Source organism: Mus caroli, unplaced genomic scaffold (assembly GCF_978045245.1).
Source record: "Mus caroli unplaced genomic scaffold, Mus_caroli_1 scaffold_1, whole genome shotgun sequence".
Taxonomy (NCBI): domain Eukaryota; kingdom Metazoa; phylum Chordata; class Mammalia; order Rodentia; family Muridae; genus Mus; species Mus caroli.
The window spans coordinates 21,085,725-21,108,423 of record NW_028227256.1 but is presented as its reverse complement, the minus strand read 5'-3'; the positions used below and the strand labels follow the sequence as shown (position 1 = coordinate 21,108,423).

At 38.1% G+C, this 22,699-nt stretch overlaps 1 protein-coding gene across 8 annotated transcripts in view; it reads left to right on the top strand.

The window, feature by feature from the left end:
• The window catches only part of Fam135a (family with sequence similarity 135 member A), an 85,457-nt gene that overhangs the window by 49,793 nt on the left and 12,965 nt on the right, over positions 1 to 22,699 (top strand). For 4 of the 8 annotated variants that reach the window (XM_085836077.1, XM_029475903.2, XM_021156641.3 and 1 more), the window contains 7 exons: positions 9,129 to 9,202; positions 10,912 to 11,066; positions 11,282 to 13,619; positions 15,078 to 15,238; positions 19,368 to 19,459; positions 19,922 to 20,019; positions 22,219 to 22,370. In XM_085836077.1, the coding sequence (XP_085692203.1) occupies positions 9,129 to 9,202; positions 10,912 to 11,066; positions 11,282 to 13,619; positions 15,078 to 15,238; positions 19,368 to 19,459; positions 19,922 to 20,019; positions 22,219 to 22,370 (3,070 nt within the window). Of the gene's footprint in view, positions 1 to 9,128; positions 9,203 to 10,911; positions 11,067 to 11,281; positions 13,620 to 15,077; positions 15,239 to 19,367; positions 19,460 to 19,921; positions 20,020 to 22,218; positions 22,371 to 22,699 lie in introns of those variants that run through there. The other 4 variants (XM_085836078.1, XM_085836076.1, XM_085836075.1 and 1 more) reach the window with 2 other exon arrangements.

Below are 22,699 nucleotides of genomic sequence, written 5' to 3'. Positions count from 1 at the left end.
AGGTCACCATATGCTTGTCATGGTTTTCTTAATAGCCATTCTGACTGGAATGCCATGAAGTCACAGAGCCACCAGGGACTGAGGATATTCAACACTTGTTTCACGTGTTTATTGATTTTTGAGAACTTTGTTTCCAAATAGTTCACTAGGCCATTCATTAATTGGTTGAGGTAGACTCTGAAGCTGCGTTTTCTTTCATATACAAAACATAGATTTTCAGTAGTGTGAGTGGGGATAGGGAGAGAGGTGAGGATGAGATGGAAGAGATTTTAAAGTGAGCTGTGGGAAAAGTGTGGGTAATGGAAAGCCTAAGCGGAAACTCTGGTAGAGGGGGCGAGGGAGATGGCATGCATGCATGAAAGCTCTATGAAGATGGTGCTCTGTATGCCATCCTTAAATATTTTATTACTTAAGAGGGAAAACAACACAAAAATCCTTTGATCCTAAGCAAGGCTAAGAAGATAAGTAATTCTTAATACAAGTTGATAGAAAATAAGTTTATTTGAATCTTACTCCTTATAAAGCTCTTTAGCACAGAGAAGATACTCTTCAAAATATATTTAAAACTTTTTAATAGATATAAGTTCTATAGTTTTGTCAAATTACTGTTATTACCTTCTGAACCCTAGTGTAGTTTGTGGAAAGAAATTGATAGCAAAGATTGGAGACAACTTTATAACATACCTTGTGGAGGTAAAGATGTTTTGAATAGAAACAAAAATATAAATGTAAATACTGGCATCAGCTAGTGTGTACACTTTGAGAAGGTGTAAAAAGGGGAGACAGAGATCAGATTTGTAGAAGATTAAATGCTAGGAGCTAGAGAGATGGGTAAGAACACTTGTGCAAGCATGAGGATCTGACTTCAGAAGCTCAACACCATGGAAAAATGTCAGACATAGCTATACATGCCTACAATCCCAACATTGGAGGGTGGCTTAGTTAGGGTTTGGCTGCTGTGAGCAGACACCATGACCAAAGCAGCTCTTAGAAGGACATTTAATTGGGGCTGGCTTACAGGTTCAGTCCATTATCATCAAGGCAGGAGCATGGCTGGGTCTAGGCAGGCATGGTACAGGAGAAGCTAAGAGTTCTACATCTTCCTCTGAAGGCAGCTGGGAGAAGACTGGCTCCCAAGTGGTTAGGAGGAGTGTTTTAAAGCCCATGCCCACAGTGACACACTTCTAATAACAAGGCCACACATCCTAATAGAGCCACTCCCTGGACCAAGCATATTCAAACCACCATATAGGATGAAATCAGATGGAACCTGAAAGCTTCTTGGTCAGGCAGCCTAGATAAAATGACTAGTTTCTCATTCAGTAAGAGACCATTTTTTCAAGGGAGCAGTAAAGGAAGACACAGAATATCTTCTTACACTTGCACATTCATTAAATGACACAGATAAATTTTAACGTTTTACTCAGGCATCCCTTTCCATGCCCTATTTTTAATACCAAAATAACCCATATTTTAACTCCTAGTGGAAAAAGAAGTAGTTAAGATATAATGAGAAAATGCTGTAGAACCTTGCTTTGTAGTGTATCACAAAAACTGTGGCAGTTATAGCTTTGATTGATTTCTGACTCTCATTTATTCAATTCAACATGGACTTATTAAACTGCCTTGACATTCTGAAAGGCCTATAATAGCCAAAGTAGCCCAAACGTCTTTGTTCATGGAAAGAGAGCCTAGTGAAGTGAGTGGTTTTATGATGTGTTCACTAGGAATAGCATTGTGCTAGGTCCCAGAGCTGAACTTGTGATAAGAAGTCTCTTGCTCTTTCTCTGGCCCGCTCCCTCGCTCCCTTGTTGTTAGCTTACTCTGCTTCTGGGTATTGAGACCAGAGCCTTGAGTGTATTGGCAAGTCTTCTCCCACGGAGTTGAATCCACAATTCCTAGTGACATCTCTTGTATTACAGTGTTCGTATTGTAAGATCAGAGATGACTATAGTTAATGTAATTTATCGATTATTTAATGTTAATTATTAATGTTTAATGCAATTATAGCTTGTACCCAGAATGTTGTTAGTCCAGTATTAAACAGATCACTGTATGTAGTTTGAAGATTTGAAATGCTAAACTTTGTGCATGTACTTAATAGTGCTGACTTATTTCAGTCTCTTTGATTTGTATCAGTCTCAAATGGACTGGAAAATCCCTTTTTAGGCCTAATGGTCAAAGTGTTTGACAATCATATAAAGATGAATTATCCCCAACCTGTGTAAACAATTCTGTTGTGTCTGAATTTTTTTATATATGACATAAATACTATATTTATGTCAATATAGTATTGTCAGAATACCTAGTTATATTTGGATTTTAAATAAACAGCATATAATAAGGTTATATCCATCTAGAATTAAGCATATCTAATGTATTCCTATGTAAGTGAATACTAAAGCATCAAAGAACTTATCTTTGTCTTTGTATCTTTCAATCAAGTATGCCTGCTACAGAAAATGACTCTTTGGTAAAAAGAGAACTCATTTTGAGTCCATTTTCTTCAAATGGAGCCTGCGGCAAACATTTGGTCTTACTGAGCTTATAATTTCGTAGTTCTAACCAACAACAAAGAAACTCCAATTTCATATGGTGATTCCATTGTATTGTAACTTAGCAATGGGAGAGTCATTGCCTAGTGTGCACACAGGCTCTGAGTTGTTTGATCGTCATTGCCACAAAACTGTTCAAAAGGAAAGAGGAAGGGTAGAACCTGGAAGTAGAGATGGGGGCAAGGATTATAATTAGACTTTAAACAGCTAAACTTGTTGGAACATGTCTGTAACCTCAGCACTCAGGAGGCTGTGAGAAACTTACAATCTTAAGAGCAGCCTGGGCTATGGTAAGACTGTCTTACAAACAGATAGCAACAACACTACCAGACTTCCCGTGGATAAGAGGGGACCCTGACACTGCAGGTGGAAGAGTACTGGATGTTGTTGGTTGTTAGTTTGTTTTTATCATTTGTAACTCCCAGGTTTTACATGAATACATAAAACCATTAGTGTATACATGACAGGAAAGAAGAAGAAAAGCTCTCTAGAGCACTAATGTGGGAGAAGGGAGGGTATGAGAGGAAGTGTGCTCACATGAAATATGTTCACATAGAGTAAGCAGTAGTCCTGTGTGCCGTAGCATACCTTTCATTCTGATTCTTGCATGATGTGCCATCTGTGTTTTACACATAAGGTGACATATAATCTCAATTATATTTTCTGTGATCACCATGGCAATAAATGATATGGATTTGAATTTTCATTTTGTTTGAATAGGAACTGATATTAACATGTTTCATTTGCACTTATGTACTGGAATTGATGACCTAAAATAGTAAACATCCCACCAATAGCCTAATGGCTAGGATATCAAAATACGTATTGATAAGACTTCTAGAGTCAGTGCAATAGGTAACATATAGCTGTTTCCCAAGAATTTTTCTTCCTTTTTTTTTGCACTCAGAAAAATATATAAAACAAGTTAAAGATTATATATAACTCTGTAACATTTATTGTATTTACAGTGTTATGCAACTGTCACCTTTACCTTCATCCAGGACTTTTACCCAGATGTGAACCTACCGTTCTTCCCTTCCCTCCCTCTTCTGTGGTCACTGGTCTACTTACAGTTTCTGCATGTTTCATATCAGTGGACAGAGCCATGGCCATTGCACTTGGTTTCTTTCAGTACACTGTTCTGAGTCCATCCTGTTAGTGCATCTGTTAGTACTTTATCTTATGGCCAAATTCCATTGGATAGATGAACCGCTGGTATGGTTTAAGTGGGAAGTACCCATCACAGACTCTTGTATGTAGGAACCCCTAGTGGCACCCTTTTAGACCGTTCTGCAACATTTAAGACTGGCCTAGTTGTCAAAAGGGGGTTACACCTTAAAAGTGTATCTTCTGGTTCTGAACCAAGACACAGCATCAAGAATGCTGTGCCTCCCATTTTGGACACTATCCTCTGAAATTGTGAGTTAATGTAAGCATCTCCCTTTCCATTACTTCTATCACATTGACAAAAAGTACAAAATCCTTTTGCCTCTGACGACTATGAGCGGTGAGTCTATGAACATTGTCTGAGAACATTTGGATGACTACCTGCTGTCGTTTCTGTTGACTACATAGCCAGGAATGGGGTCAGTGCGTTGCTCAGTCGTTCTCTGTTAGGCTTTCTGAGGAAACTTCAAACGTTTTTGTTTTTGTTTTTGTTTTTGTTTTTTCGAGACAGGGTTTCTCTGTGTAGCTCTGGCTGTCCTGGAACTCACTCTATAGACCAGGCTGGCCTCAGACTCAGAAATCCGCCTGCCTCTGCCTCCCAAGTGCTGGGATGAAAGGCGTGCTCCACCACCGCCCGGCTAACTTCAAACTTTTTTACATGGAATTTGTACAATTTTATATTCTTACTAGCAGTGCAGAAGGATCCTGTGACTTCTGCCAATCCTTGCTAACAGTTACTCTCTGTATTCTGTTGGGTGTGCATTTGTGTATACAGGATACATGAACGTGTGGGGTGCACGTAGCTACCATTTGTTTGCATTATATTGAATTTGTTTTGGAAATATTTTTACTGTTTTTGGAAGTGATGTTTTCTGTCCATCTAAATTATCCCACGTCAGTTGTCATGTCTCAGTGGAGGCTGACTCATCTGTTTGCTTGGGGATGAACCCCATGTCAGTTGTCATGTCTCAGTGGAGGCTGACTCATCTGTTTGCTTGGGGATGAACCCCATGTCAGTTGTCATGTCTCAGTGGAGGCTGATTCATCTGTTTGCTTGGGGAGGAAACCAGGGCCTGGGATTTGTTGGGATTTGTTTGCTTGTTGGTTTCCTTTCATAAAGCTAAACTTTCTCTAAAAGATTTTAAAAATAGAACCCCTACTTTATAACATTTATATTACCTTGAAGCCATCTTTACGAACTGTATTTACTTCTTGATTGTGCCTTATATCTTCCTGCTTCCTTGAATGTTAATGCTTTTTTCTTCAATTCTTGCTATTGTTATTTGATGTATTTTATCCAGTTTTGTAATTTATTTTAATTATATTACAGGTTCTGTATCAGTTTCTCAGTAATGAAATTAAAGTAGAAATTAAAACAATTTTTCAAACCTAGCTAAGAAACATTAAAAAAAAAACATAAAATAATGATTGAGGTCCAGACTTAGGTAAATTTTTTTAAGTTTGCCAAGTTATTATCAGGTCTACTGTTGCCTAAATTAACACCATTCTTGTAGGAAGAGTGGGAGCTGAACTGTGGCATGGCCTCCCTTGAGTGCAGTTCTGACTGGGGAAAGCACAGCTTTTTGTTTTTGGTTTTTGGTTTTTTTTTTTTTTTTTTTTTTTTTGGTTTTTCGAGACAGGGTTTCCCTGTGTGGCCCTGGCTGTCCTGGAGCTCACTCTGTAGACCAGGCTGGCCTCGAACTCAGAAATCCGCCTGCCTCTGCCTCCCGAGTGCTGGGATTAAAGGCATGCGCCACCACGCCTGGCTGGAAAGCACAGTTTTACACTGGCACTTTAAACTACCAAACTGACAGTCCCTCTTTCTAATGTGTAGATACTGCATCCAATAAGACCAGTGGGCCAGGGAACTATGAGAAGCGTTAACTAAGGTTTAAGAATTTTTTTTTTTTAATGTTGGCTGTTTGATATTACAACTAAGTGGTAAGTCACTTGCCTAGCTTGAGTTTGACCCAAGACACCAAAAATGAATGAATGAATGAATATTTTAACGTGTAGGTACGACTTATGTCCTAGGAAGAGTTTGAAATAGCCACATTGCCATTTTTACAGTGATGTAAAAAGTTTGCATTGCATTTTTAAAGATATACTACTCTCTAAAACTATTTAATATTCTTTTAATACAACTCTGACTATGAATGTTAAGTTATTAAGGAATATTTTCTAAATAGTTTTTGCTTTATTTTTTACAAGGTTTGAACAGACTTTCACTTTTACTGTCATTATAAATAACGTTTATATGTAAGCATTCAAAAACATACATAGCATTTTCCTGAATATATCTGTCCAAAGTACAATAATGTACTTTCTAAGGCATTTTTTGTTTTAAATTATTTTAACTTTTACTTGGAAAATTTATGTAACTCATGATTTTCTACTTTCTTTAGAGTGTAATACCTGAATTTAGTCCTTTCCTAATGATGGAATTATTACAAAGTTTAGATAAACTCAACCTGAACATACAAGCATCCTATTCTACCAAAATTATTGGAATATTAGTTCCTATGTTAAAAGGTCCCAAGTTGTATTTTTTTATTAGTATTTCTTTTTTTATCCTTTACTTACAAGGATTTTTGGAAGGGGATTAGCTAGCTAGTTGGATTAGTCAGTTTTTTGTATCTTCTTTCTTTTTCGTTTTTTGAGACAGTCTTACTATGTTGCTCTAGCTGTCCTGGAACTCAGCATGTAGATCACGCTGGCCTTGTACTCACAGAGATCCACTTTTGCCTCTCAAGTACTGGAAGTAAAAGCATGTGCTACCATGCCTGAGGTGGCTGTTTCTGTATCAGGTTATTATAGCTGGGTATGGAAGTAAAAGCATGTGCTACCATGCCTGAGGTGGCTGTTTCTGTATCAGGTTATTATAGCTGGGTATGGTAGTTCATGTCTGTTATCCATGCGCCTGGATAGCAGAGTCAGGCTTGCCATGAGCTTGTGATCAACATGAAGTACAAAGCAAGTATAAGGTTACGGAATAAGACCCTGTCTCAAAAAGGAAAGAGAAAGAGAAAGCACGCAAGCTTTGCTTGTCACAGTGTTGTCTGACTAGGTACATGCTGTTGTCACTGCAAATCGTCGTCATGTTCTCCTTGACGGTATGTCCTTAGTACAGTGATGCTCTCGTGTGAATTCATCAGAATGTACTTTAAATGTGTAATGCCATACTTCAGATATCACTCCATAGAATCGGAAAATGCTGAGCAAGGAATGGAGCTCTCTGGGTAGGCACTGCCTCACATATGTGCTGGGTTCAGATTCCAGCACCAGGAAGAGCAGAAAGGCCTAGAAAGTTTTAATAAAGATAGGTAAAATAAAATGGCCTATCACAGGTACAAAAATAAAGTTTTACTTTTTTAATTTGCTCTTTTGGAAGAGATGTGGATAGAGAAATCAATTCATTTAAGTAAGTTAGAATTGTATCTGTTATTAAATGTGAGATAGTTTATGTACTAAAGCATTACGGTAACACAAAGAACAAAGGACATGCAATCAAACATTTGTCAGGTACGTTCACTTTTCAGGTTACTATAACAATTATAGTCTATGACATGGAGACGCTGCACATGTAGTGTCAGGCATGTAGAATTAGTATAACAGATACTCTTAACAATTTGAACAGAATAGTAGAGTAAACCCAGAAAAGAACAGTTAGCTCTTGAAAGCAAAAGTTTATCTTTTTTCTATTTGTTCAAGTTTGAATAGTTGTGATATTGCCAAGCAAATTATTTTTAAATTAGAGTATACAACCAAACCCACCTTTATAAGCAGCTGTAACAAAGCAATGATATGGGGGAGGTGTTGTATCCCTTACATTTAAATTGGCAAACCTAACAAATTTTAATATTATGTGTTGCCATCAGGTGGCAGTCATACCACAGTTACCATGACACAATAGACTCATTCATTGCATGTTATCTTAGTGTGCTAATATAACTCAGAGAATCTGGGAAAAGAACTTCATTTGAGTACATAAGGCAAGGAAGTATTTCTGCAACAAGCCTTGGTGTAAAAAGACAAAAAGCTAAGACCTTTAGAGCACAGTTGTGGAGTTTCCCAAATGTGTACTTGAAAGGCCAGGCTTATCACTTCCTTGGCTCTTTTGCAGTAGATTCCTCAAGTACTAAATGAAGATACCTCCCCTGTGGCATGTTAAGGTTTACATCAGTCTCAGCACAGGCTTACTGTAGGAATCTGGGCTGCTAAGGAGAGAAAGGAAGCAGCTCGCTGACTCTAGAAGTCCAATGGAAGATAAAGGAAAGGAAGGTCCTCTGAGAGAGGAGGTCCAAAGGAGAGAGAAAGGACATAAGGGTGGATATTATTAAAGAAATATAACGTGCACTTAATGTAATAAAAATAGACATTTATACTTTATAGTCACCAAATGAATGTATATACACACACACACACCAAAAAGTCCTTAGTATAATATGATTTGAACATGTGAATATTTCTCTTCCCTCTGTGTACCCAAGTAAGATATCTTCCCCTCTTAATTGGCTTACTAGTAAGTATTCTAGTACCAAAAAAAGTCCAAACAAACAAAAACCCTCCCCTTTTATATTTAAAAATAAATGTCAAAATACAAGCACAGTGGAGGAAATAGCAAATTCAGTATATATTTACCAAGTGCATTCTTCTATAGCATGCCAAAATGTGTTATTAGTGGGCACAGAAGCCATCATGGTGCACACCTTTAATCCTAGCATTGGGGAAGCACAGGCAAGTAGATCTCAGTGAGTTCAAGGCCAGCCTGCTCTACATTGCAAGATCCAGGCTAAACAGACCTAAACAGTTAGACCCAATCTTAAAAAGCAAAGTACAAACCAGAGTTCCTCTTGTAAAGAACACCATATTACTAGAGAAGGATGTGATCTGTGCATAGTTGTGTTAAGGCGGGATGAGGGGAGTGCTAGACAAAAGCATGTGCTTATAGACTGTCCACATTGAAACTCCTGGGCACATAGTCTTTGATCTTCACAATGCCATGTGCACAACAGGTATTGATTGTTATTTGAAAGTGCATCACCTGAAGCTCAGAAGTCAACTGCCCAAAGTCCAAGTGCTAATAGGTCAGTCAGTTCATGGTCACATACATCAACAGTGTCTGTCGGAGCAGACGTTGTCCGTCCCCCTTGTGTCAGGAAGCAAACAGAACAAGTACCATGGAGGAGAAGTGAGATACACAATGTTAAATTCTCTCACTCAGTTTTCTGTTTCTTTAGTCCACACAACCTAGAAGTGCAGTGATTTAGCAGCACTGAAGGGAAGAAGTTGAGTCCTCACAGGCCTGGCTTTGGGTGCCTGGTGGAGTCGGCATCTCCACCTGGATTCTGTGCTGGACTGACGTGAGCCGCCACGTGATCAATGCTCCTTTTTTAAATTCTGTAGGTTCGCAGATTTTCGGAGGCATTCTTTTGTTTTGAACATCCAAGAGAAGCTGCCATTGCATACCAAGAACTCCAGTAAGTAGCACAAATTCAAAATGCAGTTAATTCTATTTTATACCCTTTTACATATGCTATCTTAGACATAATTAATAACAGACTTCATAGTGTTTAAAGCAGAAGAAAATGAAGGCATTTCAGATTTAGAAATCCAATCACATTAGGTTTAATCCTAGGAATTACCGCTTGAAAATCCCTTTCTGATCAAGTAAAAGCATAATGGACTAGTACTGTTTCCCTTGATGTAAGCTTTGCCACACCTTTGATAGTACCGTGGGCCTCTGCTCTGCCCATGCTGCCAACTTCTGCTTCTCCTTTCTCAGATCAGAATAGCTCACTTTCATCGTTTTTGTGTAATATCTCCGCAGTCTGAATGTGAATGGCATTGCCTTCAGTGACATAAGTGATAAACTGAAAAGAGCTGGACAGTGGTGGCACACCTTTTAATCCCAGCAGTGAGGAGGTAGAGGGAGGTGGACCACCCTAGTCTACATTGGAGTTCCAGGACAGCCAGGGCTACATAGAGAAACCATGTCTTGAAAAACAAAACAAAAATCCAAAGAAATGCCTTCCATCTTTTCTACTGACTATGGCCAGGGCTCATTTTCCTTGTCCTTAAAGAGTTATTGGAAGTAATTTCACTTGAAAAAGTGAATTCCGTATGATTTTATATATATGAAGTTTTGAACAAGCAAAACTTTAAAGTGAAGAAAGTCCATACAGTGGTCCTTTTGGGGTTGACATGACTGGGAAATTATGGAAACGGGAGGACACTGAGTAGATGGAAATAATTCTGTGTTGTATATTCATTTGTTAAATCATAGGATATATTTTATGTGTGTGTATGTATATATATCCTCCTAAAAATACCCATAAACAATAACTGGACATTAAAGATAGTAGTGAATTATAAAACTAGGACAAGTGTTAATTGCTCAGACTGGGCAATAATTAAATGGAGTTTTTATTACACATTTTTTACTTTTAAAAAAAAATTTTATTAGAATTTTTTCTAAAAAATTTTTGTATTTTTTTTTAATGTGTCTGATGTTTTTTTCTGAATGTGTATATTTCTCCATGTGTGTGCCTGGTGCTATTGGTGAGCAGAGAAGGGATTCAGATCTCCTGGAACTATAGTTACACATGGTTGTAAGCCACCATGTGGGTGCTGGGATTCAAACCAGGCCTTTTGCTAGAACACTGAATGCTTTTAATCACTGAGTCATCCATCTTCCAGCCCCCCTAGAATATTTTTCTGATCACTATTTTGTATTAGAAATTTATATATCTTGTTTTAGATGGCTGTTCACTGTACTTATCAGTATGTGTTAATAAAACAGCCATATGGAACACACATTTTCCCTGTGTTCTTTTTATATAAGTAGGAAGCGTTGAACTTTTGGTACTACTTCTCTGGGCTGTTTACAGCAAATTTGACCCTTCAACCAGTATGCATTGACATTCACCTTGAAATAATATAGGAAATGATACAATAGATTAAGAATTAGTTTGTCAACAAACTATAATTTTTTGTCAATAATTTAGTATCAGTAAACAAACCCTAATTTTCATTTTACCTGTTTTTTTCTCTGACCAAGAGAATGCTCCCAAGGATATATTATCTTGAAAGGGACTAGAACTGGTGGGGGAAGAGAACAGGATAGAGTTTAAAGTGGAGTGGGTGTAATTATTTTTTCACTACCATCTGACTTAAGAATATTTTTCAGTGCTCAGAGTCATCTACAGATGTGCACCGCTATCAAAAATACTTCCTTCTGCAGTTCTCTTCCACCCCTACCTATTGAATGTAGTGAATTAGATGGAGATCTCAATTCATTACCTATAATCTTTGAAGATAGGTATTTAGATTCAGTTATTGAAGGTAAGTATAATCTAACTAAAATACATAAGCTCTGTATGTCAATTTTAGTATATTCTTCCAAGTATATATAAAACCATCCCCTAATAGTAAATCATTTTCCCTTCTAGTTTCATTTACTTTTGAGGAAAGTAGAAAGTTATAGTTAGAAAAAGTAGTTTTGATCCTTTGAGTTCTCACACTTGTAAACTTGAATCTTTTTTTTTTTTGAATAAAAGACTTAGATGCGCCCTGGATGGGAATTCAGAGTCTTCAGATATCAGAGGCCAGTAAAACGGATAAACGTGAGACTGAAGGAAGCTCTGTAGCAGGACTTTCTAGCCCAGAGTTGAAGGTCAGACCTGCTGTTGCCTCCAGTAATTGCTATACAGAAGGTGAAAAGCAGCTAACAAAATCTCTAAAAGGAAAGAATGAAGAATCAAATAAATCCAAGGTTAAGGTCACTAAGCTCATGAAAACAATGAAACCAGAAAACACAAAAAAGTTAATAAAACAGAACTCTAAAGATTCTGTGGTTTTAGTAAGCTACAAATGTTTGAAAACTACAGCCTCAAGTGATTTCACTAAATGCTTGGAAGGCAATCCTTCACATAGTCAGAAGGAAGGTCTGGATCCCACACTGTGTGGAGGGCATTTTGACCCAAAGACCTACATGAGACAGCCAAGTCCAAAGGAAGCTAGCTCTTTGTCAGCTAATACAGACAGAACTGAACATAAGTCTCCAGATACTGAAAATATGCAACCAGACCAGTTCGATCTCTTGAACTCTGGCAGCCTAAATCTTTGTGCAAATTTGTCCATTTCAGGTAAACTTGCTATATCCCAAGACAATAGTGATATCTCAGATACGGAACACAATCTGGCATCTACAAGTTCATCAAATGATTGCCATGACTATCAGACAACCCCATCTTCGGGAGTTAGAACACTTGAAGTCAAGTCCAGCAGTAAAGAGTCTTTCAGTGGAGAGAAAATAACTGTTAAAATTGGACCTTGGACAGAGCTTCAAGAAGCTGAACTATTTGTGGATAATTTACTGCCGGATTTTGAGGCCTTAGACTCTAATGATAAACCCAAGTCTATAGATATACCACTTGAAAAGGATGCTTTACAGGAGACAAAATGTCCTTCTACTGAAGAATCATTAACTAAATTCAGAAGTAATCTACCTGCTCCTTCTACAAAAGAATATCATGTTGTAGTAAGTAGTGACACAATTAAATTACCAGACACTAATGCCACGTATGCCTCCTCTAGATTTTCAGATTCAGGTGTTGAAAGTGAGCCGAGTTCTTTTGCAACACATCCAAATCCGGAGATAGCCTTTGAGACTCTCCAAGGGCCAGGTCCTTGCAATAATGAAAGGTTAGTTCCTCCGCTTTTCATGAAGCCTGATCACAATGTAAAATTGTCATTAGGAAGTCATTGCACTGAGAGCACAAGTGCGTTAAGTGAAATACAGTCATCGTTGACGTCCATCAACTCCCTGCCTTCAGATGATGAACTGTCTCCGGATGATAACTGTAAGAAATCTGCTGTGCCTGACTGTCATCTAAGTGACAGTCAAACTGTATTCAATCTAGGAACAATGGATCTGCCAAAATGCGACGATACTAAAAAGTCAGGTATTATTTTGCAACAACAAAGTGTTGTTTTTTCAGGACATTTGGACAGTGATACGTTAGCAATGCATTCCTTAGATTTACGCACTGTGGACCCTTTACGGCTCGTTTTCTTGGATGAAGATGGTGTGGGAAGTAGCTGGGGCTCCAAACCTCATTTGGATGCTCCCTTAACAGGCTCCCAGAGTCAGGGTACATCTAGTAACAACTCCACGGAATCAGTGCCAACACTAAATTCAAAACTGATTTGCTTAGGTTCTCCTTGTGTGGTCTCAGGTTCTGTTTGCACTGATGCAGAGCTCAGTGCAGATAGAACTGTGGAAGGAAAGAGCGGTGAGCCATTAAATCACAAACAAATGTGTTCAGAAGCCCCTGTTGTGGAAAGTGACCCTCTGAGTACAGATGACCCTCTTTCCAGCAGTACTGATGTGGTAAAACAAGGGCTTGTGGAAAATTATTTTGGATCTCAGAGCAATACAGATGTTTCTAATGCATGTGCTATTACCTGCCACAGTCCAGTTAGCTCTCAGGAAACCTGTGACAAAGGGATTAGTGATCTTCAGCAGGAACAGGGCAAAGAGGAAGAGGAGGAGGATCAAGAAATGGTCCAAAATGGGTATCACGAAGAAACAGATTTTTCAGCTATGGATGGAACTGTAAGTGTTCACTATATAAGTGGAAACGAGTTAGGAGAAGGGAGACATGAACAGTCTGAAAAACTAAGCAGCAACTATCTGAGGGCTGGTGTGACCGTTCCTGCTGTTTGTACGTCTGGTTGTTTGTCCTTCCCATCTGCTCCGCGAGAGTCTCCTTGTGTTAAATATTCTTCTAGAAGTAAAGTTGATGCCATTACAAAGCAACCAAGCAGCATTTCTTACAACTTCAGTTCTTCAACCTCCTGGTATGAAAATTCACCAAAACCTCAAATCCACGCGTAAGTAATGGAACTCAATATTGTGTGCTAAGCATATATCTGGAACATCAGTATAGTGCCAGAAGGTTTCCTCTAACAAAACATGTTTCCTTGATTGTTAGAAATGGTGAAATGGGCACAGTATACCTTTGGAAGCCTTTTTCCAAATGGTCCTGTCGTATAGGTTGGATTTGTTTTTCAGCTGTTTCACGTTAGAGTTGTCCAGTAGCTAAGATTAAAACCCTGCTTTTGTCAGGACATCAGTTTCCTCATAACTTCAAGGAAGAGCTGATCTGTAATGAGCACACGTGGGACATACGGGGGATAGTAAAGAAATGAATGGCACATCTGGAGGACCTCCTTAAGCCTCCGGGCCTCAATCAGTCACCTTGCTTAAGTCAGTTGTTTCCAGTAGCAGATGGATCTGTGTGCACAGGTTCCCAAGATCTTCTGTTTCAACCTAGACCAAGCCATCATCTGTGAGGCTAGGGCACGTGTACAGTGGATTTTTAAAGTAATAGGTTACTATGGATTATATATAAAACCTAAGCAATAATGGAGTAACCGTCACTGATTTGAAAACTTATATACTAACTTGACATGATAGCATATTTCTTTAATCCCATACTCAGGAGTGAGTCAGGCACATTTTTATGAGTTCAAGGCCAGCCTGCCCTCCCAGGGACAGCTATGGCCACATAGACAGACCCTGTCTCAGGAACAAACAAAACCTGATGGCACCTTTGGGATCTTGTCAGTTCCTCTGAGGCATCAGAAGACAAAGTGTCTGTCTTCACCCAGTGTATACTCAAGAGGCTACCATCCATCTGCTCCTCCTTTCCACGTAGTTTTAGCCAAATGGCTGTCATGTTAAACAGCAGTTGTGGTGTTCACAGTCCTCAAATTAGATTTATTCCCATGCCAAATACTATATGCTGCCTGGTAGAGTCCTGTACCTCTCTTGGTGCTGCTCCTTATTGGAATATTAGAGAAAAATTCATAGAACCCACCTTGCTTTAATACCATGCTCACAGCTGTGCTTTATATGATAGCTTCCTTCTTTCTTGTTTTCTTTTTCAAGTTGTAAAAGAATAAAGAACAAAGAGTTTGGTTACATGATAAATACCAGTTGCCTTTTTCCAGTGCTTTCAGTTTATTCTATGCATGTAATATTAAATTTTGGAGAAAGTGTAAACCACTTCTAACATTTTCTTAGTTTCAAGATGAAAAGACTACCTTAAAGTTACTTCAGGCTTAAAGTGTTCATTGTTTTTAATTAGAATATGTACTAAAAGAACCAAAACAGTAATCCTTTGATAAAATCACTTAGATGACCCCACGGAGTTTCTTGATTTTTACAAACATTGCTGATCCTCTTTTCCTACACTTCTCTAAATTCATTATGTGCTCTTTTTGTTTCTAAAAGCAAAGGGTGACTGATCTTTAATAAAGGCTATTTTCTATAACACTTCACTTCAGCTTCCTTCAGGCAAAAGAAGAACTGAAGCAGCTCAGACTGCCTGGTTTCATGTACAGTGACGTTCCTCTGCTGGCATCCTCAGCACCGTACTTCAGCATGGACGAAGAGGACGGCTCTGAGGACGGCGTGCATCTCATTGTCTGTGTCCATGGTCTAGATGGTATGTGCCAGCCATTGACACGTGCCATGGCAACTCTGTACCTTTTCCTAATAGGACAGTCAGTTTTCTGTAATCTTTGAACTTGAAAAGTGCTGAATTGCTAGAATTAACTGAATATTACATTTTGAAACAGATATACTGTACTTTACTAAATATAATGTTAGATTTTGATTTTTGTTCTTTTTTAAGTAAATTTGCTGCTGACTATAATATGTATGTATATATGTGTATATATATGTGTATATACAGTAATATATATATATATATATGTATATGAATGATGAGCTGACGCTCATGTAAATGTTTTCATTGTAATTTTTCGGTATTCTTGCTGACTTTATCAACCGTGCCCTTAGGACTGTCCCTTAATAGTTTCCTATTCTCTTCCCCTTGCTTCTTAGACCTGAGGAACTGGGAGGAAAGTGGCATCCTTGCTAAGCTTAGGCATCACTGACGTCATGCTGTAGCTTCACAACAGCAGCAGGTCTTCCTTTCTAATTTCCGAAGCTAATAGAAAAACACCAACTATTTCTAGATTAATATGGCATATTACTTTAATTCTACAACAAACTATTTTGTGGGATATAAAAATGTTAAATAAAGATCTTTTTTAAAAGACTCTAAAAGAAATAAAACATCTTCAATACCAATCTTTTAACCCTATCTTCAAATAATGTCATGTCAAAGAACTATCTGCAAAACAAGATTTTTTGACAGAATTATCTGGCAGATTTTCTTTATTGAAAATTTCACAACACAGACTGTCTATATGTCACATAAAGAATAGTTCAGAATAGTAGAAAAAAGATGGGCTGCAGCCCATTCTTTGGTTATTCCAACTACGGTACCAAATCTGGTAACACCATCATACTCCCCTAAACAGACGATTTGATATCGTGAATAAAACTCTAGCTTGTACCATTAATATTAAATTATTATAACAAATTTCCTATGTCCAGAATACAGCAATAAATATAAAGAAATGTCTTTACAGTATAGTACATAAATAAATTAATATGAATAATGATGAGATACAAGAACCATTCCCAGTGAATATGAAGTATGAAGCACACATTAGGTAGTTAGGAGAACTACTCCCCAGCCCGTAGCTGTGGTTAATTGGATATGTTTCTAAGCCATGGAACTCTTATATTTAACAGTGAAAGTTAGAGGTATACATTTTAAAATTAGGAATAAAAAAGAATAACATCTCAATAATTGATAATGAAGTACCAAACCGTAGATATTCGAAGGGTAAAATAAAACTGAGCACCTGCCTAAGCCTGATAAACAGCTTCGGTGAAGTAGCTGGATATAAAATTAACTCAAACAAATCAATGGCCTTTCTCTACACAAAGAATAAACAGGCTGAGAAAGAAATTAGGGAAACAACACCCTTCTCAATAGTCACAAATAATATAAAATATCTTGGCATGACTCTAACTAAGGAAGTGAAAGATCTGTATAATAAAAACTTCAAGTCTCTGAAGAAAGAAATTATAGAAGATCTCAGAAGATGGAAAGATCTCCCATGCTCATGGATTGGCAGGATCAACATTGTAAAAATGGCTATCTTGCCAAAAGCAATCTACAGATTCAATGCAATCCCCATCAAAATTCCAAATCAATTCTTCAACGAATTAGAAAGTGCAATCTGCAAATTCATCTGGAATAACAAAAAACCTAGGATAGCAAAAACTCTTCTCAAGGATAAAAGAACCTCTGGTGGAATCACCATGCCGGACCTAAAGCTCTACTACAGAGCAATTGTGATAAAAACTGCATGGTACTGGTATAGTGACAGACAAATAGACCAATGGAATAGAATTGAAGACCCAGAAATGAACCCACACACCTACGGTCACTTGATCTTCGACAAGGGAGCTAAAAACATCCAGTAGAAGAAAGACAGCATTTTCAACAAATGGTGCTGGCACAACTGGTTGTTAACATGTAGAAGAATGCGAATCGATCCATTCCTATCTCCTTGTACTAAGGTCAAGTCTAAGTGGATCAAGGAACTTCACATAAAACCAGAGACACTGAAACTTATAGAGGAGAAAGTGGGGAAAAGCCTTGAAGATATGGGCACAGGGGAAAAATTCCTGAATAGAACAGTAATGGCTTGTGCTGTAAGATCGAGAATTGACAAGTGGGACCTCATGAAACTACAAAGCTTCTGCAAGGCTAAAGACACCATCAATAAGACAAAAAAACCACCAACAGATTGGGAAAGGATCTTCACCTATCCTAAATCAGATAAGGGACTAATATCCAATATATATAAAGAACTCAAGAAGGTGGACTCCAGAAAGTCAAATAACCCCATTAAAAAATGGGGCTCAGAACTGAACAAAGAATTCTCACCTGAGGAATACCGAATGGCAGAGAAGCACCTGAAAAAATGTTCAACATCCTTAATCATCAGGGAAATGCAAATCAAAACAACCCTGAGATTCCACCTCACACCAGTCAGAATGGCTAAGATCAAAAATTCAGGTGACAGCAGATGCTGGCGAGGATGTGGAGAAAGAGGAACACTCCTCCATTGTTGGTGGGATTGCAAGCTTGTACAACCACTCTGGAAATCAGTCTGGCGGTTCCTCAGAAAATTGGACATAGTACTACCGGAGGATCCAGCAATACCTCTCCTGGGCATATATCCAGAAGATGTCCCAACCGGTAAAAAAGACACATGCTCCACTATGTTCATAGCAGCCCTATTTATAATAGCCAGAAGCTGGAAAGAACCCAGATGTCCCTCAACAGAGGAATGGATACAGAAATTATGGTACATTTACACAATGGAGTACTACTCAGCTATTAAAAAGAATGAATTTATGAAATTCCTAGCCAAATGGATGGACCTGGAGGGCATCTTCTTGAGTGAAGTAACACAATCACAAAAGAACTCACACAATATGTATTCACTGATAAGTGGATATTAGCCCAAAACTTAGGATACCCAAGATATAAGATACAATTTGCTAAACGCATGAAACTCAAGAAGAATGAAGACCAAAGTGTGGACACTGTGCCCCTTCTTAGAATTGGGAACAAAACACCCAGGGAAGAAGTTACAGAGACAAAGTTCGTAGCTGTGATGAAAGGATGGACCATTTAGAGACTGCCGTATCCAGGGATCCATCCCATAAGCAGCTTCTAAACGCTGACACCATTGCATACACTAGCAAGATTTTGCTGAAAGGACCCAAAGATAGATGTCTCTTGTGAGACGATGCCGGGGCCTAGCAAACACAGGAGTGGATGTTCACAGTCAGCTATTGGATGTATCACAGGGCTCCCAATGGAGAAGCTAGAGAAAGTACCCAAGGAGCTAAAGGGATCTGCAACCCTATTGTTGGAACAACATGATGTACTAACCAGAACCCCGGAGCTCTTGTCTCTAGCTGCATATGTATCGAAAGATGGCCTAGTCGGCCATCACTGGAAAGAGAGGCCCATTGGACTTGCAAACTTTATATGCCCCAATATAGGGGAATGCCAGGGCCCAAAGAATGGGAATGGGTGGGTAGGGAAGTGGGGGGTGCTATGGGGGACTTTTGGGATAGTATTGGAAATGTAATTGAGGAAAATATGTAATAAAAATATTAAAAATTTAAAAAAAAAACTGAGCACCTGATAATAGCATGTACACATTCCTAGCAAACCAAAGGGATCAGAAAAATCTACTAATTTTAAAGGTGTTCTATATTTTATATCTGTATATTTTATTTCTCTCTTTAAATATGCCTACTGATGTATTTTTAGGTAATGGTTATTAAACTGAAGCCACCAAAGGAAAGTCAACAGACTAAACATAAATATAAATATATTCAAAATTTATTACATTACCTAGGGCAGTGATGGAGAGCAAGTCACTCGTTGACTGCTGTTAGTCTGTAAAGGGCTGTGCTGTTTGGTGGATACAGGAACCAGACTTCTTAAGAACTCAACTGTTAAAGGATATTGGCTGGAAACTCTTTTACACAACACATTGTCTGTCAGCAATTGGATTAAGACAAGAACTTTCTGTTTCCAAAAAGCGTGAAAGTGTGTGATTGTATGTGTGACACCTTTTCCTCCTCCTCCTTCTCCTCCTCTTTAAACGTTGCTTTTCATTTTCCAGGGAACAGTGCAGACCTCCGGCTAGTGAAAACATACATTGAACTTGGGCTGCCTGGGGGAAGAGTTGATTTCCTTATGTCTGAGAGAAACCAGGTACAATAAGGCGGTATTTGCAGTGGCAGCAAACAGTTTTGTGCCAGTTCCTACGTTTTGCTAGCTCCACAATGCCTATGGTCTTACAAACACTTCTGACTTTTGTGAAATTACCATCAGTTCATAGACAAAGGACATACGTTCTGACTTAGGAGTCCTCTTTGTGCGTAGAACATTTTAGAGTTCACATTTCTGTACAAAAATTGTATTAATTAAGTCATTATTTGAGGCCCTGTGTTTAATCCTACTAGCCTAAGACATAGCTAAACGAAGCAAGTGCTATTACAGGTACTCCTTTCCCTAGAAACTTTCTTGTTCACTTTAATATAATGAATTCTACAATCACTAACTTGCCTTAAAGTGAACTCAACTATATTGATAAAACCTAAATTTAAAAAAATGTCTGATTGTATTTCATGTTATGGTATATTTTAGTATATAATGCATTCTCCTCTTGTTTAGAATGATACTTTTGCTGATTTTGACTGCATGACTGATCGCCTTTTGGATGAGATCATACAGTATATTCAGATATATAGCCTAACAGTCTCAAAAATAAGGTAACATTATTACAGTCTATTTTTATATTTCTGTGACTTAAAGAACAAAACAGTCTGTAGTACTGTCAACCTAATCTGTTCAGCTGATAACAAGGCTGTGGTGCTGTGGAGAGAACCAACATCCATGTACTGTCCTCTGTCTTCCACATGCACACATATGCATCATACATACATACATACATACATACATACAAAATAATTTATGTTCGTGTAGTGAATTACAAGAACCTATAACTATATTTTAGAACTAGGAAAATTGGCTCAGTTGGTAAATTGCTTTGTATCTTGCTATGCAAGAATGAGGATCTAAGTTCAGATCCCCAACACCATGTAAAAGCCAGGCACAATGGTGCACATCTGTCAGTCTAGTGCTGGGGACCAGAGACAAGTAAGTGGTTCCTAGAACTTGCTGGCCAGTCTGTCTAGTCAGTTTGTGAGCTCTGGGTTCATTGAGAGACCCTGTCTCTAAAGAAGTAAAATGGAAAACAATAAAAGAGTATAGTTGATGTCAATCTCTGGCCTTTACACATGTATGCACATAGATGTACCTGTATGTATATGCACAGAAACATGTACACATGCACTCACCATTGAGGAAAGGTTATATTACTTTATTGTATAGAATGTTTAGAATAAATTTTAGGGACAGAAACTAGGTGAGTAGTAGCAGGTATTGTTCCCGTGAGAGAGCCAGCAGTTTCCAGCAGATTGAAGTGATGGCTGTCTGAGGACATGCAAATGCTGACTACCCTCATTTGGTGATGAGACATGACATACATGTTTTGAACCAAAACATTGTAACCTACAGATACATACTGGTAATACATGTTGATTAACATTTTAAATTATTTTCCTTAAATTTTTGATGTATGTGTGCATGTACATGCATGTATATTCACACACAGAGAGACCAGAGGATAGCCATGGGTGTCTATTCTCAGGCACTGTTTGAGACAGGCTTTCTCCCTAGCCTTGACCTCACCAAGTAGACCAGAGTGATTAGCTGCAAACACACCCCAGAAGTCCATCTGTCCCTACCTCTCCAGCACCTGGGATGCAAGGAAGCACCCACATGCACATCTTTTTTGGTTTTGTTTTTTTTTTAATAAAATGTATTTACTCTGTGATTGGGGGGTGGCATACGTGGGGTGACTGCAGGGCAATTAGCCAGACTCAGCTTTCCCTTTCCATCATGTGACTGCTGAGAGGTTGCATTCCTAGCATGTTCTTTGAGATGTGCGTTTAATGACTGAACTCTGGTCCCTAAATTCCTAGACAAGCACTTGGGCAACTACACTATCTCCTCATTCCATTACTTTTAAACTCTCAACAGGGTAAGAGCAGCAAATAGATAATTTCTTACAAGTTGTCTTGTCTTTTATATGTACAATTTCATTGTTATATTTGAGGCTTAACAAGTAAATAATTTGGAAAAGTTAGGACCGAGTTATTATATGACTATTTCTTAAAGATTTCCATTGTGTATACAAATGTTTTATCTTCATAAGTGTGTGTGTGTGAGAGAGAGAGAGAGAGAGAGAGAGAGAGCGAGATCTGTCTGCCTGTGACCATGAAAGCTGGAAGAGAGCACCAGAACCCCGAGACCTGGAGTCGCACACACCTGGAGGCTGTAGTGCAGCAGCCAGGATCTGAACCAGGCTCCTTTGCAAGAGCAATAAGTACTTTTAACTGCTGAGCCATCTGTGAACCATCCAGTCTCTACAAATATTTTTTTAATTTTTTTAAAGATTCATTTATTTATTATATGTAAGTACACTGTAGCCATCTTCAGACACACCAAAAGAGGGGGTCAGATCTCATTACGGGTGGTTGTGAGCCACCATGTGGTTGCAGGGATTTGAACTCAGGGCCTTCAGAAGAGCTGTCAATGCTCTTAACCGCTGAGCCATCTCTCTAGCCCATACAAATATTTTTAAATATATTTATTTCTACACAGTTACTCATTATGATAGGTATTATAAAATGTATTTCTTATCATAATAATTTAGATCCAATTCTTATATTTTTATAAGTTAAAGTATTTCAAATATTAAACTATAACTTAATCTCAAAATCTCAAAATTCATAATATTTCAAAATAATCTCTTGTGTATCAGATTTGAGTGTTTTTCTTGGTTTGTCTCTCTCTTTAAAATGAATATTATATGGTAAATACATTTTTCTGTTTCTTTCTTACAGCTTTATTGGACATTCGTTAGGCAATTTAATAATCCGTTCAGTGCTTACAAGGCCAAGGTTTAAATCTTACCTCAGCAGACTTCATACCTTTCTCTCTCTTTCTGGACCTCATCTTGGTACACTCTACAACAGCAGTGCTCTCGTCAATACAGGTACAAAGGTTTGTTACTGTATAGTAACAAAATGTGACATAGATAATTTTAGGATTTTTTGCTATTTATATTTAGAGCCAATTTGTTACATACCTGAACTCTCAAAATAAAAAATAAAGCTCAATTTTATCTTGTATATATGAAATAATTTAATAAGAATATTGTTATAACAGTTACTTACAGATCTTCCCTACTAGCCAGCTGGCCACTTTTCAGAGCTTTAATTATAAAAGCATAATGGAGGACTGGAAAGATGGCTTGGCACTTCAGGACGTGTTGCTCTTGTGGAGAATCCAAGTGTGATTCTCAGCACTCACATGATTTCTCAC